Source organism: Physeter macrocephalus, chromosome 6 (assembly GCF_002837175.3).
Source record: "Physeter macrocephalus isolate SW-GA chromosome 6, ASM283717v5, whole genome shotgun sequence".
Taxonomy (NCBI): Eukaryota; Metazoa; Chordata; class Mammalia; order Artiodactyla; family Physeteridae; genus Physeter; species Physeter macrocephalus.
The window spans coordinates 55,401,489-55,428,540 of NC_041219.1; the positions used below are offsets into that span (position 1 = coordinate 55,401,489).

The following is a 27,052-nucleotide window of genomic DNA, read 5'->3' on the forward strand; positions in this document are numbered from 1 at the left end:
AAAGGCAAAACAATAGTGACAGAAAGCAGATCAGTTTCAGTGATACGGGAGGGGAGAGATTAAAGTGAAAAGGGAACGAGGCGTCATCGGGGTGATGGAAATGTTCCACAGCTTGAGAAGTAGCTACACAACTATAGACATTTGACAAAAATCATCAAACTCCACGCTTAAAATGGGAGAATTTTGGTGTGTAATTGCACCTTAATATGGCTGATTTTTGTAAGACCAAAATATTTTCTCCCCCTTCTCACTTCTTGCTACTTCATCAAGAGTCTTGAGAATAATTTCTAACTTCCCTCCTTCCATTGCCCCCGATCACCTAATTATTAACCCCCCCTCCAAGCAGCAGGAGAAAACACCAACTTTTTCCTTTCCTTCCCTTCAACTGCTAGCTTGGATTTTCAGAGACCAGATGGCTCGTAACTGAGCCAAAGGAGTCCAGGGGGCCAGAAAGCAGGACAATGAGAAAGTTGGGGGTGGGGTGGGAGAGCTGGGGAAATGCTGGCCCCAGGCCTGGGGCTGAGGGTTCCAGGAAGGGCAGTAGCCACAGTGTGGAGCTGCTGTTGGAGACCCAGCCCCCTCTCCACACCGCTGGCCCTGGGGAAGGTCAAGTCGCTGTAAACAAGGCTCTTATCCCTGTCCTGTTTATCTCACTGAGTTATGGGGATTTGGTAAGACTCTGAATGTGAAACTGCCTTGGGAGAAACCTAATAAGCCCTGCACAGATGCACAATCTTATAAAGACTATTACTGATACCAGTCTGAGCCCACGAGGGACTCCGCAGCCCCAGCTCTGCTGCCATCAGAGACCTACCAGGCGCCATCCCGCCCCCTCCCCCTCCCCCTCCCCCGTCCCCCCTCCCCAGTCACTCCAGGTCGATTAAGCCTCTAGAATTACAGGCTGGAAAATTCAGCTCTAGTAGTCAGCAGACAGGTCTCAACAGGGGCTGTGGATTTCAGACCGGAAGCCTAACCTTCTGAGCCCACTTGAGCCCCTTTCTGCCTGCCAGTCAGTGCCACTACAGCCAGCGCTGCGGGCAGGATGCCAAGATCACCCACGCTGGGAGGTCCTACCGGGCCCTGACGTGATGGAGAGGAGCCGGGGGCCCCTCTGGACCCATTGTGCTTAATTACACCTTACTCTACAGCCTCCTAATCATTGCAAAGATGGGGATCTGATTAAAAACCCCATCCGTTTCAAGCCCTTCCCGTAATTTTGATCGACAACTTTAAACGCAAATAGAAAACCATCTTATCTCTAATAAAACAAGTGCTGACAGAAAGATGGATGTCGAAAACCAGCCATATGGCTGACACGATTCCGTGCCTGGCCATGTTCACAGCGTGCAGCTTCCGCAGAAAGAGATGACACCGAGAAGCTTGAGGACCCGCCTTTAATAAATCGAACTGTGCTGGCATCATCAGAATATTCCGTTTGCAACAGGAGCTGTGTGTCCTTTTTCACTTGCAGACTTGGAGGTGTTTTCGGAGAAGGTGACTTCGGTGAGCTGTTCTGACGTTTAATTCTTTACCGTCCCGTGTGCCTTCAATGCGTCATCATGCCTGACCTCTTTCCCCTTCATGTTTTCATGGTGTTCCTTTTACCTCCACTCTCTGGGGTCTCTCTTTGCCATCTTCCAACAGAGGAAGGAGTGGACTTCCTTTGCTCCTTGGTGCCATGGGCAACTGCACAGTCCTCCTCAGAAAGCTTTCGAAAGGTCTTAATAAGGCAAGTGATGACGGATGTCCCAGCACCCAGGGGCAAAAAGCTACAGAAATGTCACCCTGGTCTGGTGGGCCCGCGGGCTCCAGTGTTCTGCCCCGAGCCTGACGAAGGCTGAAAGCTCAGATGGGCCTCCCTCTCACCAGGCTTTACTTCTCCTCCTCTGCTCAGTCTCCTTTGGGGGAGCTTTAAAGGTCATCTAGTCCACATCCCCGCCGCCAAGGAGTAGGGGTTACAGAGTCTGGGAAAAGAGCTGCCTGCCTCTCCTTTTCAGAGGGCTTTCCCCTGAAACACGCTGCTGGCTCTTTGAACGTTCATATGAACAAGTCTGGTCTTGTGGAAACGCTGTGCTTCTCTCCTGTGCCCTGAAGGGCCTCAGGGCACCGCGCCCCCAACCCCGGCTGCCCCAGGGCCCACCCTGAGGTCAGGAGGCAAGTGGAGAAGGCAGGGCATGGACCTTCCACTTCAACCAGCGCAGCTCTGATTTGGTCTGATTATGTGTTAGAGACACCCATTGGGTTTGATCTGGGGGCTGCGGGAATAAGTTCCCTTGTTTTAAAAAACAACTGGGAGGGACTTCCCTGGTGGCGCAGCGGTTAAGAATCCGCTTGCCAGTGCGGGGGACACGGGTTTGAGCCCTGGTCCGGGAAGATCCCACATGCCGCGGAGCAGCTAAGCCCGCGAGCCACAACTACTGAAGCCCGTGCGCCTAGAGCCCAGACTTCCCAACAACAGAAGCCACCGCGATGAGAAGCCCACGCACCGCCACAAAGAGCAGCCCCCGCTCCCGGCGACTAGAGAAAGCCCACACGCAGCAACGAAGACCCAACGCAGCCAAAAATAAATAAATTTATTTAAAAAACAACAACTGGGAAAGTATTCTAAGCAAAAGCCCTCCTGCGATTAGTAAGGCTGCTCCATCTCTCCAATCGATTGCAGTGGTCTTGGAGAGGAGCTGCTGGCCGCCCTCCTTTTCTCACTGCCTGGAGCAAGACTCCTGGCGCCATCCTGCCTGACTCCTCGGTACAGCCTTGCCTTGGTTTCCTCCTCTATAAATGGGGTTAACAACAGAACTTCTCTAAAGCGTTTTGAGGGTGAAATGAGTTAAGACACGCAAAGCACTTACAATAGAACTCGGCACACAGTAAGTGCTTAATAAGTGTCAGCTGGTTTTTTTTTCCTTTTTAAAAATATTTATTTATTTTGGTTGTGCCGGGTCTTAGTGGCGGCATGCAGGATCCTTTTTAGTTGTGGCATGCGGACTCTTAGTTTCGGCCTGCACGCGGGATCTAGTTCCCTGACCGGGGATCGAACCCAGGCCCCCTGCATTGGGAGCGTGGAGTCTCATCCCCTGGACCGCCAGGGAAGCCCCTGTGTCAGCTGTTATTAATGTCCCCCTTCGGCCACCCTTGCCTCTCCCCCTGCCATCTCAGGAGAGGGGTGCTCCCTCCTCTCCAAGCCCCATCGTCAGGCCCTCTCCTCCCCCACTGGTCTTCGATGCTGCCGTTGGCACAGGCTTTTGCTCATCAAATCTCTCATCCTAGAAACACTATTTTCCCCTACAACTGTCTCCCCCCCATCTTCTACTGCCTCCCAGGAAGAGCTGTCTGCTTGCAGGTGCTTCCTTTCACCTTGATCTCCTGCCAACCTGCTGGGACGCGGCTCCTCCCCGGAGCCCTAACAGAGCTTTCCCCAGGGAGTCCCCCCAGGGAGTCCCCCAGCGATCCGGTGGCCAATCCAGCGGGACCTCCTCAGTTCCTCATTGACTCAACTTTTCCTTCTTGAAACACCCCAGCCCCTGGCTTCCAGGGAAGTGGTCTGCCCGGTGGTTTCGTGGTGATCGGAGGAACCCTGCGGGGAGGAGTCCATGGAGAGGAGAGGGGCCAAGGCCAACAGCAGCTGGCCAGGCAGTGCCTGTGAGTAATCTGAAAGTGAACTTTCCGGTGCGGTCAGGCCCGGCCAGCCACCGCCATGCGCTGAGGAGGCGCCCCGGCAAGAGATTTCTGCGCAGACAGACGCTGTGGCTGCTTTCCGACCCGGGGTGGTTTTCGGACACCAGGGCTCGGGCTGGTTCCTAACAGCTCTCACCTGCGGACCGCGGGCATCTCCCTCCTCGCTAGACTGTACGCCGCTTCCGGGAGAGACCAGCCTCTGAATCGGATTTCAGTGGAACGACTGCAGCTCTTCCACAGCCGGTACCCCGGCCAGGTGGACACTCTCACGGCCCCTACTCACATATGGCGCCCCTCCCCCCTCCCCCCTCCCCCCCCTCCTCCTGCGGGCCCTGGGGCACAGAGGAAGGGGTGGACTTCCTTTGCTCCTTGGTGCCATGGGCAACTGCACAGTCCTCCTCAGAAAGCTTTCGAAAGGTCTTAATAAGGCAAGTGATGACGGATGTCCCAGCACCCAGGGGCAAAAAGCTACAGAAATGTCACCCTGGTCTGGTTCTGCCCCGAGCCTGACGAAGGCTGAAAGCTCAGATGGGCCTCCCTCTCACCAGGCTTTACTTCTCCTCCTCTGCTCAGTCTCCTTTGGGGGAGCTTTAAAGGTCATCTAGTCCACATCCCCGCCGCCAAGGAGTAGGGGTTACAGAGTCTGGGAAAAGAGCTGCCTGCCTCTCCTTTTCAGAGGGCTTTCCCCTGAAACACGCTGCTGGCTCTTTGAACGTTCATATGAACAAGTCTGGTCTTGTGGAAACGCTGTGCTTCTCTCCTGTGCCCTGAAGGGCCTCAGGGCACCCCCCCGCCAACCCCGGCTGCCCCAGGGCCCACCCTGAGGTCAGGAGGCAAGTGGAGAAGGCAGGGCATGGACCTTCCACTTCAACCAGCGCAGCTCTGATTTGGTCTGATTATGTGTTAGAGACACCCATTGGGTTTGATCTGGGGGCTGCGGGAATAAGTTCCCTTGTTTTAAAAAACAACTGGGAGGGACTTCCCTGGTGGCGCAGCGGTTAAGAATCCGCTTGCCAGTGCGGGGGACACGGGTTTGAGCCCTGGTCCGGGAAGATCCCACATGCCGCGGAGCAGCTAAGCCCGCGAGCCACAACTACTGAAGCCCGTGCGCCTAGAGCCCAGACTTCCCAACAACAGAAGCCACCGCGATGAGAAGCCCACGCACCGCCACAAAGAGCAGCCCCCGCTCCCGGCGACTAGAGAAAGCCCACACGCAGCAACGAAGACCCAACGCAGCCAAAAATAAATAAATTTATTTAAAAAACAACAACTGGGAAAGTATTCTAAGCAAAAGCCCTCCTGCGATTAGTAAGGCTGCTCCATCTCTCCGATCGATTGCAGTGGTCTTGGAGGGGAGCTGCTGGCCGCCCTCCCAGCGGTGGCTCACCCCGGCCCTCCTTTTCTCACTGCCTGGAGCAAGACTCCTGGCGCCATCCTGCCTGACTCCTCGGTACAGCCTTGCCTTGGTTTCCTCCTCTATAAATGGGGTTAACAACAGAACTTCTCTAAAGCGTTTTGAGGGTGAAATGAGTTAAGACACGCAAAGCACTTACAATAGAACTCGGCACACAGTAAGTGCTTAATAAGTGTCAGCTGGTTTTTTTTTCCTTTTTAAAAATATTTATTTATTTTGGTTGTGCCGGGTCTTAGTGGCGGCATGCAGGATCCTTTTTAGTTGTGGCATGCGGACTCTTAGTTTCGGCCTGCACGCGGGATCTAGATCCCTGACCGGGGATCGAACCCAGGCCCCCTGCATTGGGAGCGTGGAGTCTCATCCCCTGGACCGCCAGGGAAGCCCCTGTGTCAGCTGTTATTAATGTCCCCCTTCGGCCACCCTTGCCTCTCCCCCTGCCATCTCAGGAGAGGGGTGCTCCCTCCTCTCCAAGCCCCATCGTCAGGCCCTCTCCTCCCCCACTGGTCTTCGATGCTGCCGTTGGCACAGGCTTTTGCTCATCAAATCTCTCATCCTAGAAACACTATTTTCCCCTACAACTGTCTCCCCCCCATCTTCTACTGCCTCCCAGGAAGAGCTGTCTGCTTGCAGGTGCTTCCTTTCACCTTGATCTCCTGCCAACCTGCTGGGACGCGGCTCCTCCCCGGAGCCCTAACAGAGCTTTCCCCAGGGAGTCCCCCCAGGGAGTCCCCCAGCGATCCGGTGGCCAATCCAGCGGGACCTCCTCAGTTCCTCATTGACTCAACTTTTCCTTCTTGAAACACCCCAGCCCCTGGCTTCCAGGGAAGTGGTCTGCCCGGTGGTTTCGTGGTGATCGGAGGAACCCTGCGGGGAGGAGTCCATGGAGAGGAGAGGGGCCAAGGCCAACAGCAGCTGGCCAGGCAGTGCCTGTGAGTAATCTGAAAGTGAACTTTCCGGTGCGGTCAGGCCCGGCCAGCCACCGCCATGCGCTGAGGAGGCGCCCCGGCAAGAGATTTCTGCGCAGACAGACGCTGTGGCTGCTTTCCGACCCGGGGTGGTTTTCGGACACCAGGGCTCGGGCTGGTTCCTAACAGCTCTCACCTGCGGACCGCGGGCATCTCCCTCCTCGCTAGACTGTACGCCGCTTCCGGGAGAGACCAGCCTCTGAATCGGATTTCAGTGGAACGACTGCAGCTCTTCCACAGCCGGTACCCCGGCCAGGTGGACACTCTCACGGCCCCTACTCACATATGGCGCAGGCGAGGGGCCTCTGCGGGGAGGGAGGAAGCGGCTTGGACTCACTTATGTGCGGGTTTTGCAAATTTTTCCGCCCAATTCGAACTGCAGACAGCAACCCCGTCTCCTTTTCACATTTACTGAAGAGGGCATCACGGCCTCCCATCCCCAAGAGGAAAACCGTCTCTCCTCCTCACTCAGCGTCGCCCATGGAGCCCAGAACACAGTGCATGCTCCACAGCAGCCTGCCTGCCTGTCTACGCATCGCGTCCACACTGCCCGCCAGGAACCCACGGCCACACACACACAACACGACGGACTGGAGAGGCAGAGATGCTGCCCCGCTTTTCACAGGTGAGGCGGAGGCCTGGCCCAGCCCCAGGGTATACTGCTGCCACAGCAGAGGCTGGGGCACGCGGTGGACCGAACAGGAAGCCTGGGTGCCTTTAGAATTAGCTAAACGAGAAAACGTTCAGCTCACAGCCCACCGTCGCGGTAACTAGAGGTGGCTCCATTCTTGAACGAGATGCTCTATTTCCCAACCCAACGGCAAACTCCGCACCTTGGGTGTCCGCATCCCCACCCCGTGCACCGGGCTGGCCACTGATTACCTGTTCAGTGTTTGCTGGGCTGAGGGCTGAGTCTGCCTGGGTCTCGTGCATTCTTCTTTTTTTTTTTTCAGTTATGCAACACAACGTTATCAACTATGCCTTACATCAGCTCCTCAGACCTTATTCATCTCACAGCTGAAAGTTTGTACCCTTTCACCAGCCTCTCACTATTTCTCCCATCCCACCCCCAGTCCCTAGCAACCACTTTTCTACATCCTGTTTCTATGAGTTTGACTTTTTTTTCTTTTTAGGGGTCATATACAAGTAATACCATGCAGTATTTGTCTTTCTCTGTCTGGCTTATTTCGTTAGCATAATGCCCTCAAGTCTGTCCATGTTGTCACAAAAGGCAGGGTTTCCTTCTTTCTCATGGCTGAGTAATATCCCACTGTGTGGAATATATGTATCTCCCATCTTCTTTGTCCATTCACCCATTGATGGACATTTAGGTTGTTTCCATAACTTGGCTATTGTAAATTGTGCTGCAATGAACACGGGAGGGCAGATATCTCTCCCAGATCCTGCTTTCGCTTCCTTTGGATAAATACTCGAAAGTGGAATTACTCAGTCATATGGTAGCTGTATCTTTAATTTTCTGAGCAACCTCCGTACCGTTCTCCACAGCGGCTGCACCAATTTACCTTCCCACCAACAGTGCAGGAGGGTTCCCTTTTCTCCGCATCATCACCAGCACTTATTTCTTGTCCTTTTGATGAAGACCATTTTAACAGGTGTGAGGTGGCATCTCATTGTGGTTTGTTTCTGTTTGTTTGTTTTTTGCGGTACGCGGGCCTCTCACCGTTGTGGCCTCTCCCGTTGCGGAGCACAGGCTCCGGACGCGCAGGCTCAGCGGCCACGGCTCACGGGCCCAGCCGCTCCGCGGCATGTGGGATCTTCCCGGACCGGGGCTCGAACCCGCGTCCCCCGCATCGGCAGGCGGACGCGCAACCGCTGCGCCACCAGGGAAGCCCCTCATCGTGGTTTGGATTTTCATTTCCCTGATGATCAGTGATGTTGAGCATCTTCTCGTGTGTCTGTTGGTCAGTCTGCTTGTCTTCTTTGGAAAAATGTCTATTCAGGTCTTCTGCCCTTTTTTTTTCTTCTTCTTTTGGTGCGTCGGGTCTTAGTCGCGGCACCCTGGATCTTCGCTGAGGCGCGCAGGATCATTTTATCGTTGTGGCGCGTGGGCTCTTCGTCACGGCGTGCGGGCTTCTCTCTAGTTGTGGCACGTGGGTTCCAGAGTACGTGGGCTCTGTAGCTTGCGGGACGCAGCCTCTCGAGTTGAGGCGCGCGAGCCCAGTAGTTGTGTCAGGCGGGCTCAGTTGCCCCGCAGCATGTGGGATCTTAGCTCCCCGACCGGGGGTCAAACCCGCATGCCCTGCATTAGAAGGCGAATTCTTTACCACTGGACCACCAGGGAAGTCCCTTCTGCCCATTTTTTAATCAGATTGTTTATTTTTTGCTATTGGGTTGTATGAGTTCTTTACATATTTTGAATATTAACCTCTTATCAGTACATGATCTGCAAATATTTTCTCCCATTCAGAATGTTGTCTTTTCATTTTGTTGATGGTTTCCATGCTGTGCAGAAGCTTTTTAGTCTGATAGCCTCCCACTTGTTTCTTTTTGCTTTTGTGGCCAGTGTGTTCTTTATCACACTTGGCACCGTGCCGGACGCACAGGGCTGCCGTCTCTTCCCTTCAGTCCACCACCTCACCGTTTATACAGCATCTTCTCACACACCTTTTAATCTTTGTACATGGGTTAGATCTAGTTATTCCCGTTTGCAGGTAAGGAACAGAGAAGTGATCTGGTTTTCCCGAGGTCACACAGCTGGTTAGGGCTGGACACTGAGCCAAGTTCCCCTCATCCTAGGAGTGCGCCCCGCGGAGCGGCCAGGAAGCCACGGATGCTCGGGGGAGGAATCCACCGAGGCCCCTTCTCCAGCTGCAGGGGGTAGCTCGGTTCCCGAAGAGCCCGCCAGCTGTGGGTTTGGGAACAGCGGCATTCGATCCCTGCCTGCCCACTGGTGTGGCTGTGGACACCCCAGACCTGTGCACGCACATGTGATGGGTGCACACGCACTCACTCTTCGCCGTGTAGACACACACACGCACACGTACATATTTTCACACGCAACCCTGCAGGCGCAGATGCCTGCGCGCGCGCGCACACACACACACACACACACACACACACACACACACACACACAGGACAACAGCGGCATTCGATCCCTGCCTGCCCACTGGTGTGGCTGTGGACACCCCAGACCTGTGCACGCACATGTGATGGGTGCACACGCACTCACTCTTCGCCGTGTAGACACACACACGCACACGTACATATTTTCACACGCAACCCTGCAGGCGCAGATGCCTGCGCGCGCGCGCACACACACACACACACACACACACACACACACACACACACACACACACACACACACACACACACAGGACTGAGACCAGGGATGTTTCATCCTTACATGAACCCTCCTTGAACCCTCCTGACCACGTGGGCCATGGAGGGATACGATGTCCTATGGGGACTTGCAAATCATCCATCCATGGCTACACGTGGGTGACACTCTGCCTGTCCTCTAGCCCAGTCCTCACGGCAAGACAGAGATGAGTGGGCCAAAGGCCAAGCTCAGCAGAATGAACAACTGTCACATGAATGTGTCACGTGGAGCCACCAGCCTCTGTGTCCCTGAACACTGAGCCAAGTTCCCAACCAGGCCTTGACTTGGGAGGCACCTCCCCAACGCAGGGGACTGCCCTAGGGTGGGGACAGCTACGTCAGGGTGTACGAGGCTAAAGCGTCTCTGTGAATCTTGAAGACACCACTGTAGCTGTGTGACCTCGGTGGGTCACCTTGACCTTTCTGGGCCTCACTTATCACATCTGTGAAATGGGGATAATAATACCTTCCCATTAGGGTTGTATGGAGAAAATGAGATTAGAAGACGTACATAAATGCCTAGCGCACAGCAGAAATTAGTACGTGGCTGTTGAAAGAAAGACTGAATAAATGAGTGAAGATCAAATGGTTGCGGGTTGCACTGCGGAGCTCTCTCTGCAAGCTGCTCTCCCTTTTCTGCCCCTTGAGCCCCCTGACTTTCCCACAGGGGTGGGTCACATTGCTCCCCTCTCAAAACCGCCACCCAAACAACTTCCACCCCACAAACCCCTCTGGAGGACCCCTCCAACCCTCTCTCTCTCTCTCTCTCTCTCCACCTTTCCCTCCTATTCTTTGAACATGTGTTTCTTCCAGCCCCAGGGCATTTGCACAGAATGTTTTTCCCTCAGGTCTTCCCATGACTCTGTCCTTCACTTTATTTCTCTGCTCAAATGTCACCGCCTAAGTGAGGTCTTGCCTATCAAACTCCCTCCTCCCAGCCACCCCCTTATTTTTCCTTGTAGTCCTTATGAGAGTATATATCCCTGAGTTACTTTTCTGGTTTAACGTCTGTCTTCTCCTCTCGAATGTGAGCCCCATGATGGCCGAGTCTTTGTCTGACTTGTTCGCTGTGAATCCCCAGCACCTACGGCAGAGCCTGACATGCAGTAGGTGCTCAATAACTACTTGTTAAATGGATGTACAGATAGGACTCCAGCCCTTGAGGAGCCTAAATAAAATTTCCATCCCTAAATAACAATAACATGCTCAGCTTTCCTCTCTCCGCATTCCTTTCTCCCGTACAGCTCAGCTCATCAGCTCAACATATTTTCATTTTTTTCCTAGCCCCCAGCTAGCCGATTCAGGCTCATCTTTTCTGATGGTTCTTGAGTGGGGAGCTGCAGCGGAATCCTGAGAGCTTCCTTTAGAAGAGTAGACTTGGCTGCCCTCCTTCCCCTAACCTCCTCCTGAACGGCACTCTCCAGGGCGGAGGCCATTTGCATGCGTGTTCCTGCAATGGTTCCTGCAATCGTCTGCAGGAGGAGAGAAGCTGAGAGCAGTGACCCCAGAATCACACCCCCGGGTTTGAATCTGGACGCTGCCTCACGGTGGTTGCTTGAACGAGGTGGGGGGCGGCGGCAGTTCCTGACCCTCTTGTGCCTCACCCCCCCAACTGCAGAAGTTATTGAGACAGAGTGTCATACACAGTGAAGTAAGTCAGAAAGAGAAAAACAAATCTCGTATATTAACGCATGTATGCGGAATCTGAAAAACTGGTATAGACGATCTTATTTACAAAGCAGAAGTAGAGACAAAGACGTAGAGAACCCCCAACTGCAGAAGTTATTGAGACAGAGTGTCATACACAGTGAAGTAAGTCAGAAAGAGAAAAACAAATCTCGTATATTAACGCATGTATGCGGAATCTGAAAAATTGGTATAGACGATCTTACTTACAAAGCAGAAGTAGAGACACAGACGTAGAGAACAAACACATGGATACCAAGGGGGAAAGGGGCAGGGTGGGATGAACTGGGAGATTAGGATTGACATATAGACACTGTTGATACTATGTATAAAACAGATATCTAATGAGAACCTGCTGTAGAGCTCAGGGAACTCTACTCAGTGCTCTGTGGTGACCTAAACAAGAAGGAAATCCAAAAAAGAGGGGATAGATGTATACGTAGAACTGATTCACTTTGCTGTACAGTATAAACTAACACAATATTGTAAAGCAACTACACTCCAATAAAATTTTTAAAAAAAGAAGTTATTGCGACATATATTGAGATAAAGTTTGTAAGGCACTTAACACAATGCCCAGCCCACAGTGAGTGCAAGATAAAAAATGAGCTTTCATTAAATTATTATTACTTTCCTCCAGGCAGTGAGGCCGCGTTCCTTAGTCTCCCTGCAGTGTCCCGTGTAGGGCCTTTCCTGTGGACGGCCAGTCCCCGCAGTTGGCTGAGACAGACGTGCCACCGTTGCTCCCACCTTCAAGAACAATCTTCTGTCTTGAACCCTCTTCCCCCTCCAGGAACCACCCCATTTCTTTACTCTTCTTTCTAGCAGAGTTTTCTATACTCACTTTTCTGCAGCCCCCTCCCATTCTGTCACCTGCTGAACTTCCTTTTAGAGAAATTTCAAACATACATTTTTGCCAGTCTTCTACCCCCATCTTTTTTGCTGGAGTATTTTAAAGTGTACCCCAGAAATAATACCATTTCACCCAGACTGTATCTCTAAACAGGTAAGAACTTTGAAAAGATATCACAGTATCATTATTATAGCTAACTAAAGTAACAATACTTCCAATATCTGTGTTCAAATTTCCCTGATGGCCTTAAACATGTCTTTTTACAGTTGCTTCATCTGAATTAGGACCTCGTCAAGGTCCACACTTTACCCTGGGTTGATTTGTCTAAATCTCTTTTCCCTTCTCTCTGAAACCCACACCAATCAAGCTTCCACCCGGCCCCTTGCTCTACCCAAGCTGTGCTTTTCAGGGTCACCAGTGACCTCCGTGCTGCACGATGGACCCTCCTCCCTGCTCACCCTCTCCAGGAGACTCTGCTCCCACAGCCCTCACTGAAACCCCTCTTCGCTGGGACACCACATGGTTCTCCAGCTGTTCTGCTGCCCCCTCTTTGGCTGTTCTTTCTCAGCTCCCATCCCCACCTCTTGACACCGGCGTGCTCCAAGGCTCCATACCGGCCCTCTGGGGTCTTCTTTTCTCACTCGTTGGTGGTGTCATCCAGCCTTGAGGCTTTAAAAGCCCTCCCAAATTTTTATCTCCAGTCCATCCAAAGGCCTGCCAGTCCTCTCCAGTGCACATCTCACAGGCATCCCCAATTTAGCATGGCTAAAACTCTACCCCCTCAGATGTCCCCATCTCATCCTTCCAGTAACTTCAGTCCAAACTCTTGGACTCATCCTCAACTCCTCTTCCTCTCATACCCACATTAATCCCGCAGGAAGTCCTGCTGGTTTCAGTGCTTATCCCCACTTGCTGCCATAGCCTCTGGTCCAAGCTACTTCCGTCTCGTACCTGGACTGCGCAACCACTTCCTGCCTTATCTCCCTGCTGCCGGCTGGCTTTCTTCTTCCTCAAGCCTATTCTCAACCCAAGCTCAACCCAGCAGCTGAGGTCCCTTTGAAGCATTCTCTGCTTAAAGCCGTCCACTGGCTCCCAGTTTTTCTTAATGTGGAAGCCAAACTCTTCACAACAGGTTCCAAGGCCCTATCAGTGTTTCTCAACAAGAAACGCTGGCATTTGGGGCAGGAAGATTCTTCCCTGTGGGGATGGTCCTGAGCACTAGAGGGTGTTTGCTGTAGACTTTGCCCACTAAACGCCAGCAGAGCAATGCTTTCCCCCCCTTAACCCTGCCAGCCACCGCGACAGCTAAAACGTCCCCACGCGCTCCCAAACACTGCCCGGTGCATTTGGAAATACCAGGTGAGAACCTCTTACAAGATCTGCTGCAGCCCTGCACGCTCCCACCCTCCCTCCACCCCACCAAAGTCTCGGACTCACCTCAGACCACTCTCCCTGCGCTCCTCTGCCCCTGTCTTACCTGAACAACTAGACGGGCTCCCTCACTCACCTCTGTGCTGCGTGTGTGTGCGCCTGCCTCGGCCAGGAAAGCTCCTCCCCCAGATGGCACAGAACCCCTCCTCCAGGGCATTTCTCAGGTGCTCTCTTAGCTCTCCAGGAGGCCTGCCCAGGGCACCCTGCCTGAAATTGCAAATCCCTCTATTCCCAGGCCCCCTTGCTCTGTTTTATTTCTCCCCGGAGCACTTATCCCATCAGACGTACTCTATGTTTTCATTCTTAATCTTGTTTATTTTTTGTCTGTAAGCTTCCTGAAGGGATGTGGGGGTTTTTGCTCACTGCTGTACCCTGGTACCTGGCACAGTAACTGTCACACAGCAGATAATCGATAAATATTTGTTAAGTGAAAGAAAGAATACAGATGCCCCAAGCATATACTTATGGAGAGAAGAAAACAAGCACTTTTGAGCGACAGGAATGAAGAATTAATTTCATCGTTAGCAAGGACTGGAGTGTGCTCGGCCCGGGGTGGGAAGTAGGGGAAGAGGCGACGAGAAACTCTGCTTGTTAGATCAGTTAAGGAAGACTTCCTGAAGGAGGTGGGGCTGTAGGACTCACTTTCAGCTCATTTTGAACCAGATTATAATATCCTGGGAGCTCCCCCAGCCCTGAGGACTGCAGACAACTCTTCCAAGCTGGAAGAGTGGTGAAGCGTTTTCAGGTAGGGAAGCCCGCTCCCTTAATCTTATTTCTACCGCAATTTACCAATGTCTGTAGGAAGCTCCAGCAGCAGGTCCGCAGCTGGAGGGCCAAGTTCAAATGGAGCCCCTGGGTAATGTCTGCCTACCCATCCACCACCCACCCCACCCTCAGAAAAACCCACCCCAAATGATTACACAGAGGCAGGCTACCCAGAGCTTGCCTTCTACACGCTCAGCAGACGAGAAGAAAGGACCTAGATTCACAGCCACACAATGGAATACTTTACAGCTATTGAAAGGAATGAGACAGCTCTTTTTATACTGAATATGGAAGGATCACCAGGATAGATTATTATTAGGGGGAGAAAAAACCCACAAGATGCAGAATAGCATATAGTATACTACCATCTGTGTAAAAAGAAACATACACATATCTAAACAAGTATATATATATATATATGTATATTTGCTTGAATATACATAGACTGCCCCTGGAAGGATGCACAAGAAATTTCTAACAGTAGTTGCTGGGGACAGCGGATGGGCGTAGGGTTGGGGGTGAGTGGGTGGGAAACAAAGGCGGGGAGACACTTTTCACTGAAAACACTTGCAGCTTTCAAATTTTGGACTATGTCCAAGTATTACCTGTTTGAAAAGAGTAAATTAACTTTTAAAAAGAACACAAACCAGATTAACAAAATGAAAACCAACGGAGCCATGTGAAAAGTTCAGCCCTTTGGGTGTTAAAATGAAAGCCACTTGCAGAAGTACAGGTGGCCAGAAATGGCAGGACAGCAGAAAGAGCCCAGGGACTTTCATTGACCTCGTTTGACAGGTCCCACCTGTGTGGCCCGGGGCCGAGAAAGCCAGTGGGTTCCCAGGTGCCATTCGGAGCCAGGCAGGGTCCAGAACCTGCAACGTTGTGGGGGGGTGGGGGGAGGGACTCCCCTTGCCCCTGCTGGCCGGGCCACACCTCCTGGGCCACAGGGCTGTCTCCAGCTCCTGTGTTCTGGGAGCTAGAAGCCAGTGACCAGGTGGGCAGAGACACCCCCAGACCCGCGTGGGGCAGAAGGTGTAGGCGGCAGTGTGCTCACTGGAAAGAAAGGAGAAAGGAAAGGAGGCGGCTGGAGGGAGCGGTCCAGAAGGCCAGGGAGGGGGACTGACTGTCTTCAAATATTTGAGAGGCTGTCAGGGAGGGAAGGAGGAGCCCTGTTCGGAGCCCTCGGGAAGCCTCTACCTTCAAAAATCACTTTCTGGCCCAGTTCCTGCCAGAGGGGTCCCCAAATAACTGCTGTCCTTCGAGTTCCCGCTGCGCCAGGCGCCTGGGTTGCTCGGTGCTTTATTGGCATAAACTCTGAATTTTCACAGCGGTCCTGGGAGGTTATCACGAATCCTACCCCCATTTTACAGACGAGGAAGCCCAGGCCTCACTGCTGAGGATCACAGTTAGTACATGACCGAGTCAGGGTTCAAACCCCAGGCCACCTTCTGAACTACTATGGTTGTCAGAGGGTGGGCCAGAGCCCGAAGATCTGTATTTGTACAAAATACAAATATAGACATGGAAGGCTAAGACGGAGCTGGGATTCTCTGGCCAAGGTGACTCGGGTACAAGGAAGGCTAGGGAGGTGGATGCTCGGGAGAACTGGACCTCCGTGACACCACCCTGATCCCGAACCTCTTGGCCGCCCCCGCGGCTTCCCCCAGGAAGGCGATGGCCCTCCCCCCAGCCCGGGCAGTGGCCCACGGAGGCCGGGACAGGAGCGCACGACCCGCCCGGAGCGCCCGCGCCCTCGGCCAGCGGCCCGTCGGGTCTGGGGCGGGGTCGCAGCCCGGAAGCTCCTCCCCCGGGAGGCGCGCGGCCGCGGGCGGCTCGCCAGGATAGGGGGGAGGGGAGCAGCGGACCCGCGAGACGCGCCCCTCCCCACCCGCACGGGGCCCGCGCGCGCAGTGGGGGGATGGGGGGCGGCGGCCGCGCTTCCCGGGCGCGTGACTCAGCAGCCGCCACGCCGGGATGCGCGCCGGGCGCCGGGGCGGGGGCCCACTGCCGCCCCCGCGGGGAAGCGCCGAGGGGCGCGTGGGCGGGTAGATCCCGCGCCGCCCGCCGGCCGCGCGCCAGGCCGCCCACGCAGCCGCGAGCCCGGCTCGGCGGGCCCGCCCCCGCGGAGCCCCTGCGCTGCGCCGCCCGCGGAAGGGCTTCCCCAGGCTCCCGGCGAGTGGCCGAGGGGAGGGGGCCGCATCCTTAGCGCTCCCCTCCCGCTGTTGACGCGCCAGTGTCCAGAGGGGGCCCCGTGGAAATCCCTGGGAGGCTGGAGCGGGAAGCCCCCGCAGAATGCACCCCGCCCTCCCCGACCTGCGCGGCCTGGCCGCCCTACGCCCGGCCCCAGGGTCTGTCTCTTTTGTTTTCTCGAAATGGAGAGTGGGTTCTGAGCTCTCTTCCTAAGGCTCTTAGCATTTGGAAGTCAGTCACTTTGCCCATCTAAGGTAAGTGCTTTCGGCTGCAGCAGCCTCTGAACAGCCCTGCTTTGCCACAGACTCGGTGAACTGAGGGCAGAGAGGGGCCCAAAGGTGGGCAAAGACTGATTGTCCCTGTTGGGCAGAGGGGGCACCAAGGCCCAGCGAAGGGGGAGCGGTTTGCTGCCAGCTCACACTTGGGGTCTGTGAGGGCGGGTACGGCAGTGGAACTCGGGAGCCCTGGCTTCTGGGCTCCCTCCCCACCCCGATCCAGTGCTGTGCAGCGTGCTGCCTTCGCCTGCCTCTGGAATTCCCTGTGGCCCTCACCCACGGGCTCTTATGAGTTGAGGAGCTCCAGCAATGTCCAGGATGCCCAGCCAGCCGGTTTGGAAGCACCAGGGCGTCTCCGTTGGTAAAGACCAGGCTGTGCACTGGAAACGCTGGAGCTAGACATAGGCAAGAGGTTCGCAACTGCTCTGCAGAGTTTTTGTTGCTGTTTTAAATAATCATTGTGTTGGATTGGTGTGTTGAATGAAAATTGTGGTCGTTTGGAATCATTTATCACAGGAGAAATGGTGGAATTCCCTTGCCTCTCTGCTGGCATGGGGAGTGCATTCCTGATGGGAGGCAGGGGGACAGCTGGTTTGACCTGACTTGTCCAGCCCAGAGAGGTCATGGGCGCCAGTCCCTGGCCACAGCGAGGCCAAGTCGGGCGCAGGGAAGTTCACGCTGCAGCTTGGCGTGCGTCTTGCTGCTGCTGGTATCTGAGCTTCCAAACACAATGCGTCACTAGACCCCCGGATGTCTCGCCCCTACGCCGCCCACCGTCCGGGCAGCCTTTTCCCAGGAGCTCACAGCCTCCAGAGGCCAGGTCTCCTTCAGGCTCGACGCAGAGTGAGGGGTAGAAACCAGGGCGTGGAGGCGCTGTAGACTCGCCCCATTCTACAAATGGGAGGAACTGGCTGTTGGCCAGAAGAGAGAAGAAAGCACGCGGAGAAAAGGAGAAGGAACCCAGCCAGAGTCCTGACAGGGTGACGAGCCCCGGGGGTGGGGGGACAGGGAGAAGGCCTGTGCTGTGTGGTGGGGTCCTCACCCCTTTCCCCCAGCCCAAGTCAGGAAAACGCTCACCCACCCTCAGACGCACCCCCTCAGTCCCACCAACGCAGCCACGCCAGACTCACATCCACTCACCTCCCGGCAGGGTCCTAACATCTCCCTGACCAGAGCTGACACCACTGCCTGGCAGAGAAAGAGGAGAGGCCTGGAGCCGGATGCTGCTTCCTGTTGCTTCTCCCAGGCCAGAATGGGACCCCAGAATCCAGCTCTCCTTTGTCTCTTTCTACCTGGAGACATGGCCACGATTTCGGCTTCCTTTCCCTCCCATCCTCATAGGCCCATTTTCCATTTCTGGTTCAACCTGCTGACAGGCCGTGTGTGGGGGTGTCTGAGGTGAAACACTCCAGGGGCTTTCTCATGCTTCATTCTTTTGTTTGGCCGTGACGGGATCTTCGTTCCCCAGCCAGGGGTCGAAGCTGCACCTCCTGCAGTGGAAGTGCGGAGTCTTAACCCCTGGACCGCCAGGGAGGTCCCTCATGCTTCATGCTTAATGCAGCTTCCCAGGCTGAAAACTGGACTGGGCAGAGGCTGGGGGCAGAGCCGGAGGAGGGCTCTCCATACTCACGGGTGGGATTGACGTGGGATCCGTTAGCTGCGAGGGGCACCCAGGTCCCCCTCACTCCCCAGATGGCCTTAAGAGCTAAGCCTCTGAGCCAGCAGTTCCCAGGTGCTCAGCTGCAGAAGCTGTGCTCGTGTAACTGCAATGCTGATGCCCGGGCTGGGCTGAGCGCTCCCTGAGCAACCCACCCTGTGGTGGGGCCCCCTCCAGCTGAGACCTTCTTCAGCCCTGACTCCATACGCCCTCCCTCCACTCAGGCGTGGACGGGCCTGCCTGTGCCCTACGCACTGAGAGTTTATCCCTTCCAGCATTACTCATCACACACCTACTAGGTGTTGAGTTGGCCTCCATCCCCCATACTATTCATCCCCACATGACAGACCCCAGTAGAGCTGTGTGAAATTTTGCCATCCAAAAAATTATTTTAAGAGCCTAGAAAGGATCAAAAGTGCTTACCAAGCACCAGGATGCTCCTTAAATTCCTGCGTTATGACTTTTACACGTGAAGCTCCTTGGGGAAGTATCCCTTCTCCAGCCCAGATGCTTACTTTTCCGAGACAAGCCAGTGTGGGAGTGAGTGCCCTGGGTCCCTGCCCTTTGCTGACCAGGCCCAGGCAAGGCGGTGCTAATTCTCTGCAAAAGACAGTGCAGGGGAAGACCATTTAAACTCAGCAGCGTCCCCCATGAGCCCTTCGATGCCTTCTGAGCCGCCTGCCCTGGCCGCTAGGCATCCTCCTCCCTTATCAAAGCCGCCCTTCAGAAACTGCTCAGGTAAACTCTTCAGGCTGAAGTGTAACAGTCTAACAGAGCCGAATGTGTTGTTTTTCTCCTGTCCTAGGAGAATTTGCATTTTAACGAGGGGGATAACCTTGACGTACCCAAAGGAATCTCTACTCGTGGAATTGCCGGCACAGGCGAGATATTCTGGAAGGCAGAGGGACCTCCGTGGAATGCCTGAAGCCCCCATAACTCGCGGTAAGTTTGGCCGTGCACACCCACAGAGCAGTCCTGACCGGTCCTCTTGGTCCCTCACTATGCTGACGAGAGTACTGGATGAAGAGTGTAGAGAAGCTGAGTTCTATACCGAGTTCGGCCACTAACCAGTTTGGAAGCACTAACTTCTGTCTCGGGCCATAGTTTTCTCATTTGCCAAATGAGAAGTTCGCTCCAAATGGCCTAACAGGACCTTTCCAGCTCTGACATTCACCTGACTCCCAGAGGGGCTGGGGGACCCTGGTCCAGCTCCTAAGGCCCTCCAGCCCCTGCAGCTGTGGCCCAGAGGAAATGACCTGCCACCATACAGCGTGAAGGTGTGGGGCAGGGGGGCACTGCTCTGGACTTGGACGGGCCTGCGGGCCCCCTGTCCACAGAGCCCGGGCCCCAGCTGGCGAGGAAAGGGAGCGCTCAGCCCAGCCCGGGCATCAGCATTGCAGACTTACCTAACCCTCCAGATGGGATATTCCAAACAGCAACAGCACTACCGCCTTTGCCCCACGCCGTGCCTACACACACACACACACACACACACACACACACACACACACACACGGCCACGACCACCTTGCTACCCTTTCTTTGCCATTTGTTTTGTGTTTTCTAGAAGGTATTTCATCTAACAGAGTCCTTACGAGAAGAAACTCCTTTACCCTCTGGGCTTGACCAGAAAAAGCAGAGTCCTCCTCCGGCCACCCTCCCCCGCAGCCTCCACCAGAACCCCACGTCGGGTCAGGCCTCCCCTTTTCTCGGCCCCTCCCTGCTGTTCTGTCTCGCTTTCTGACCTCGGAGTCCTGCAAAGTGCAGTTCTACCTTCTCCCTTCCATCCCCGGGATGGAAGAATTTGGAGCAATGGATTTAGCTTTCATTCCAGCAAATGGGAGGCAATCTCCTGGTTCAGACTCCAGGCCCCCACTCTCCACTTTTGTCCTTGTCACGTCTGCGTACTAGATGAGACTGTAGTTTCCCCATTTAGAAAATGGATGAGGTCATTCTCATCCCCATGGGGTGTTGGGTGGTAGCTCAGATCCCTTCAGCGTCCTTAAGAGAAGTGCAAACAATCTAAAAATGCAACCGAAGAAATTTAGGTTGGGCTTAAGGAAGCATTTCCCAGCTCTCCAGTTGTGAGACCTCATTATAGATCACTAGGGGATGGTTGATTTGTCCTGCCTGGCTGCATTTTAAGGCAAGCGCCCATTCACATATCTGGAACACTGTCCAGAGGTAGGGGAGTGGTTGAGGAAAGGTCACTGGAGAAAGGTGGCCTGGAAGAATTCCTGGAGGAATCCTGAACCTGGATTCTCCTCGATAGCTATGGTCTAACTCTGGATGAGCCTTGGGCCCTGGTTTCTTTATCCGTAGAAATGTTACAATAATATTGAGCACTTACTTTGTGCCTGAAACAGTAAAAAAAAAAAAAAACTATCTAATTTTAAAATTTTACAACAACCCTTTAAAGTAGCTATTATTCTTCATATCACAAATGAAAAAATCAAGGCTCAAAGAAGGTACACCGTGAATGTAAGGTGTCCCAGCTGGTGGGTGGTAGAGCAGGATTCATACCCAGGTATGCCTACCTCCAAGCCCATGTTCTGAACCACGTAGATCTTGAAAATTCTGTGATTCTTTGGTTTCCTTAAGTTCCTCTTGGCCTGAGCAGCCTAGTTTCTCCCTCTCTCTACTCCCGCTCCTTTTTGTTTGTTCATGCCCTCATTGCCCGAAATGGAGAGGACCACTCCATTCCTGCGTGAAAACAAAAAACCCTTTGCGGCCTGTGTGGGAACCCGCGCTTTGTGCTTTTCCAGAAGCAGAGGAGGAAGGCGCTGCAGTGGCCCAAGCCTCGGAGATCCTGCCAGATGGCCTTGCATTTGGGGATCTGCCAGGTGCGATGAAAGCACCCCCAGGACCTCGTGCTAAGGAACCCCTTACGTGGGACTTCAATCCAAGATCCAAGCCTCTTTCCAGACCAGGGTCCAGCTGTTTGTCCTGGCTCTCCCCACTTTTTCACGTCACCCTCCCTTTCATTCACTCTCCCCCCCTAGACCCGACCCCCATCTGCCGTTCTTCATAAGTGATCTTTGGAGCTCAGGCCGCAGAGATATTTGCTGAACCAGCAGGACCACCTGCTGTTCCTCCCGCTGGGTTTCAGGCTGAGAGGAAGACGGGCCAAATGCCTGTGCAAGGGGCCTCTGATGTTGGCTGTGTGGGCCCAGGGAGGGCTCCAGGTAGGAAGGAGGTGGCGGCGGAGCAAGGCACACGGGCTGCTGAGCAGCAGGGAGGCCGTCGGGTTTTCCTGAGGCCGGGATGAGAGGGAGGGAAGAACGGTGGTCCAGGCCCTCGGAGAGGCAGGGGACAGCAGATCGTCACAAGTGCCTGCTCCGTACCAGCTGCTGAGTGAGCAAAGGACACCCACGCCCTCCTCTCAGCGAGCCTTCATTCGGCCCCCTTTTCCAGGTGACCAGCCAGAAGTTCTCTCCTCGCTGCGATAAGAAAGAGGAGGAGGACAGGCAGGCCAGGGAGCGAGGCGGTAACGTTGCTTCCTCAGCAAGAAGGGCTTTTGGCCGCAAGGCAGAAAGGACCCCAGGCACCGAGATCTCCTTCCCACGTTGATGGGTTTAGCCTGGTCGGGGGAGGGATGATGGGGAGAGGGGCTGTAGGTCGGAGGGTGCGATGGTAAAGCACGGGTAGCACAGACACCTCAGGGGATCGACTCCTCCCGGCTCCGTCCGCCTTCCAGCTCTCCTTGGCTCTCGCTATTCCTGACATAAGCCCTTGACGCCAACCAAGGAAACCTTCTCTCTGGGCTCTGAACATGCTTTGTACGCTCACCCTCTTAACCCCATTCTGTTCTGATAGAGGATGGCTCTGGGCACCTGCAGTCTGCTTCCACTTATTTAGATGTTTCTAGATCTGTGTCTCGAGTGTGTTGAGCAAGGACTGTCGGCGTCTTTCCTGTCTTTTCGCAGCACAGAGTGCAGGATTTTGAACGGACCGGACGCTTGATACAGTAGAGTTGACTGACAGACAGACCGTCATACTCTCTTAATAGCTCCCAGGAGGGGCCAGTCTTGGCTGTCTGCCACCTCCGGGCAGACAACCCTGACTCAGTAGGAGCAGAGATGCCGGCTCCAATCAGCATCTCAGACAACAGGCTATAAAGCACATCCAGTGGTCTTCCAGCCGTGCCCCGGCCTTCAGGTAGCATGAGTGCTCAAAAGATGACTCAAGATTCCGTTTATGCTTAGGACGGGAGCAGAGAGGAGGAGACTTCCCTACGCAGCTTAAATGGAAGCAAAGGATGGAAGGAAGAAAATACAGGAGAGGGGACATATTTGAGGGGAGGGAAGAAGGGTAAGAGCAAAGAAAGGAAAAGGAGGAGGGGGAAAGTAGGGAGGAAGAGGAAGGGTATAAAAAAAAGACAAGGGAAAGAGGAGAACACAGGAGCGATTTGGCCTTCCTGGTCCCCTGGAGGTAGGGAGCCCAGGGTAGGTGCTGAATTTGAATTATAAGGCAAGACTCTTTGCCACCCTCCAATAATCCTCTGCCCGTGGGCTTGGGGACTTGGGCAAACCCTGGGACCCACTGGCTCTAAATGCACGGCTGGGTGGGTGGACCAACATGTGTTCAGACAGAGAAGTTGTGGCCACATTGAAGCCAGGAGCTTCAGGTCGGGGCATGTGCTTCCAAGACGCAGAGGGGATTTTGCCAGGTCAAGCTGAGGCTCTGGCTCCAGCCAGGAAAGGGATAATCAATTCTGTAGACGCTGTGAGCCTTGATTGAAAAAATAAAGAGGAGGAAGCTAGATTGCTGCTCTCATTAAGAGGCAAAGGCAGTGGGGGCTGGAGTTTAGCAAGAGCCGGGAAGCAGCAGAGAAAGAATTTTAACCCCTCGGGTGTCGTTCTTCCGTGAAGCCTTTGAGCTCACCCACACCACCCACGTTGTTGCTTCCTTGGCCGACCTCCAAGGCCATCACCTTCGTAGCTCCCTCAGCCGAAGGAGGGACAGAGGCCAGGTTGCATGTTAATGCAGATCTGATGACAATTAAAGAGTCTATTATTTCCCAGCCCCAGGGTCCCCAGGGCTCCTGCCTCTCCTGGATTTGGGGAGGAAGATGAGTTCTGGGGCTAAGAGATAAGCTGTGCGGTGAGATAATGCATCTCACGCTGCCTGGCCCCTGGTAACCCTCACCCACCCCTCAGCAACCTCACCAGAGCTACATTCTCAGCCCCATGAGTCCAGAGAAGGGGAAGTAAGAAATGAGAACGGATTTCAGCAAAATTATGACCCAGGGACCCCCTCCGCCGGCTCCTCCTGCTACGTCAGGCTGCCCAGTAGAGAACGGATTCATCCGGGAGGTCCCTAGGAGAAGCCCCAGGGAGAGGGCTGCTGGCTCAGCTCTCCCCCCACCCCACGTCACCGATCCATGGAGAGGTGCCCCTGCCGGCCGCCTGCATCCAGCCCTACGCCACTGAGAGGCTGGGCAGAGGAGGACAAGACGTGCAAAATCGGGGTCGTGGGTGGAGAGCAGGGTGGAGCTGGACATGTAGTCAGCAAAGATGATTCCTTCCTGAGATGCGGGGTGGGGAAACTTGGGTTGAAGTTAAGCAAAACAGTGGGAAGAAATGGGTGATCCAAAGGGCATTCAGTCTGCCTAGATGTCCATGATTTCCCATGCGAGCTGGGACGGAGCTTCAGGAAGAGGGAAGAGGCATGCGTGTCTGAGCTCTCTAAGTCTCTGGGTGTCCAGGCTTGGGGGGCAGGGGGGAAAAGCTGGAGGATCTGGAGAAAGGAAGGAGTTACCTCTGGTTTTAACCTCTTGGTGCCTAGCAGAACTTCCCGCGTGAAAGAGTTCCCAAACTGCCACTCTCTTCCACCATTTGAACTACTTATTTTTGTTCTGCTCCCTTGGGAAGCAAAAGCAGGACAAGGGAGCAGGAAAGATGAGGACACGACGGTTTCTCTCCAGTTTTGACATGTGAGGATGGGTAGGAATCCAGGTGATTCCTAAAATCCCAGGATTCCCAGCAAGAGCACCTGAGCAGGAGAGTGTGGGCTCTTTAAGCCACCTTGGGGGCCACAGCAAAGTCCTTATCCAAGAAAAATTATCTTTCCTCAAGCGGTCTTGGCCACACAGTGCCCTGAAGGGATGCAAAGAATGTGGGGATGTGGTGGAAGAGGAGGGAGACGCCAAAGGGCGTGAGGGGCGAGAGCAGGTGAAGAATTCCCAGGAAGCTGTGGCTGCGCCCCCCCCCCCCGGAAATGGAATGGAATAGCTGCCCGTATGGGGGACGAAGCCACATAGTATCTTGGATTTTTTTTCTTTTTTTTTTTTTTTTTTGCCTTTTTCCTTTTGCCTCTTGCTGAGCCATGGGCACTGAGCCGGGAAGCTGTGGCTGCGCCCCCCCCCCCCGGAAATGGAATGGAATAGCTGCCCGTATGGGGGACGAAGCCACATAGTATCTTGGATTTTTTTTCTTTTTTTTTTTTTTTTTTTGCCTTTTTCCTTTTGCCTCTTGCTGAGCCATGGGCACTGAGGGAAAATTGACTTTCTGCTGTTTCTGCCAGATAAGGAAAGAAAACCATGAAACTGAAGGAAGGGCAAATGGGCAAGTGAGGAAGGTAGGAAGGAAAACCACATCTTCTTGGGACTTGCGTCAAATGCTGTGGGATCATCCTGGATCTTCTGCCTAAGGACCCAAAGTTCTGGTCAAATCTACCCTGTGTCCTGACCCAACTTGTCTAACTCTGCAGTAGATGTGAGGAGAAAATGAGTCTACATCAAATCTTCACAAGTAGCCCTAGACTAAAGCACGCCAAGGCTGCTGAAGATGATTCTTGGCTCTCCGCCCTTCCCATTCCCACCCCCGCCCCCAGGTCCCTTAGCATCCCATCGTCAGGGTCAGGTGCTGACTAGGTTCTGATTTCCCATGAAGTGTTCTTCTATCACCTGTCTAATCAGAGAAAGGAAGCTGACATGGTCACAGCCTTCCCAGTACAGAGGAGAGAATGTTCCAATCCTCTCTCATCTCTTCTTTGCATATCTCTAGTTCATGGACATTGGGCATAAAGAAAGAGCTTGAAGTCCTAGGGTTTCTCATCAGGGGCTAATGAGCATATTTCTCTCTGGACCTAACATGGGATTCCAGTCATCACCAAATAACCAAGGGGAAGCAAGGTTTGCAGTCACCGGCCACAACAGAGATTTAAACGGGAATTCCATCCAAATACCATCTGGGTAAGCCAACTGTCTCTCTCATCGTTATCCCCTCTCCACGATGGCTAACACCCTGCACAGAAATCCTCCTTGAGTCAGAGGAAAAAGCTATAAGCAGACTGAATCCTGACACCATAAAGGGATCCCCTGTGGGCCTGGTGGGTTGTTACCTTGCACCCCTCTGGGTCTGTGGGCATTCAGAAGAAAGGTGCCCACTCAGGTCAGAGCAGAGTAAGCTTCCCCAGATGAGCCACTCCTGGCTTGGACTCCCACTGCATCACTTAAAAGAGCCACCTCGTTCCTCTGGGAAACGCTTCCTCCCACCCTTCCTCTTCCTCTGTCTCCAGCCCCCCCCGCCTTCTCGAATCATCCTGCCTCTCAGCCTTGCGTTCTGCCTTCTGAATCCCCTCAGACCGCAGGTCTGCTGTTCCTGGACCCTGCCCTTTTTAAAGCTCTCAGCATGTCTCTTTGCCAAGCCTCCGTCTTTTTCATAGCTCACTCTCCATTCGAATAATTTTACTACCCAAACTCCCATCCAGATTTTTCCTAACTTGAAAAGATTCTTCAACTGTGCTCTTTTCTTCAGTTTAATCTGCCCCCCAGTCTTGTCCCCTTTAAAATCTGCCAGTTTCCAACAGCCCTCGCTGCTTTCCTCCTTTGCCCGCAGTGATGGCTGGGATACTCCCGCTTGCTCCACCTCCCAAGCCCTCTCAGACACTGATATCATTCCCTCCTTTCCCCCAAGCCTCCTGGCACTCTTCGCCCCGCAAGCACACCGAAGGCCCTAGCCCTTCAGTCTCGGGTGCACCGCGCTTCCCCCTTGCCCCCCTCGTCACGCCCATTTGCTTCCCTTCCTCCCGGCTCGTCGGACCCCGTGCCGCCTTCCCCACTCACTCGGGTCTCCTGCTCAGGACGCCCTTGCCGAGGGCGGCGGGGGATTTGTGCTGCAGGAGGGTTCCGGCAGCGGCGCAGCAGCTCGGGGGACGCTCCTTCTCCTTGTCGGCGGCGACGGCCCCGGGCCCCGCCGGGTGCTGGGGGGGCGGCTGGGAAGCGGGAGCCCCGCCGCTGGGGCCCGGCTGGGGCTGCGCCAGGAGCTGTCCGTGGTGCTGGGGCGGGGGCTTCTCGGGCGCGGCGGGCGGGAGCTGTCCGTGGTGCCGGAGCTGCCGCTGGGCCCCGGAGGCGGCGCTGGCCGGGGTGGCCGGCAGCGGCGCCGGCGACGGGGGGACGAGCCCGGGCGGAGGCAGGGCTTGCGGCGGCTGCTGGTGCTCCCACAGGCTGCGGTTCTCGGCGCTCAGCTCGTCCAGCCGCCGCTCCAGCTCGTCGATGCGCTGGCGCTGCGTGTGGATGAGGCTCTGCTGGTTCTGCACGATGGCCGTGAGCTCCTTGAGGTAGAGCACGGCGCGCACCGGGTTCTCCAGCAAGCTCTCCATGCCGCCCGCCGCCGCCTGCGCCCTGCCTGCGCCTGGGCGGGCGGCGGGGAGCGCGAGGGCGCGCGGGAGCCCAGCAGCCCCGGCGATCCGCTCGCCGCCCTCTCCGCCGGCGCCGCGTCACCGCCACCCAGACATTCACACACGCACGAGGGGCGGGACCGCGGCGCCAGGGGCCCCCTCCCCCCTCCCCCTC

The 27,052-nt window shown here is 54.8% G+C and overlaps 1 protein-coding gene across 1 annotated transcript in view; it reads right to left on the bottom strand.

Annotated features, from left to right (window-relative positions):
* Nucleotides 1-26,859, bottom strand: part of IQSEC3 (IQ motif and Sec7 domain ArfGEF 3) — a 98,599-nt gene extending 71,740 nt beyond the window's left edge. Inside the window, exon 1 of the mRNA XM_024129209.1 lies at nucleotides 26,324-26,859. Coding sequence (XP_023984977.1) covers nucleotides 26,324-26,859 — 536 coding nt within the window. The remainder of the gene's footprint in view (nucleotides 1-26,323) is intronic.
* Nucleotides 26,860-27,052: the final 193 nt, after the last annotated feature.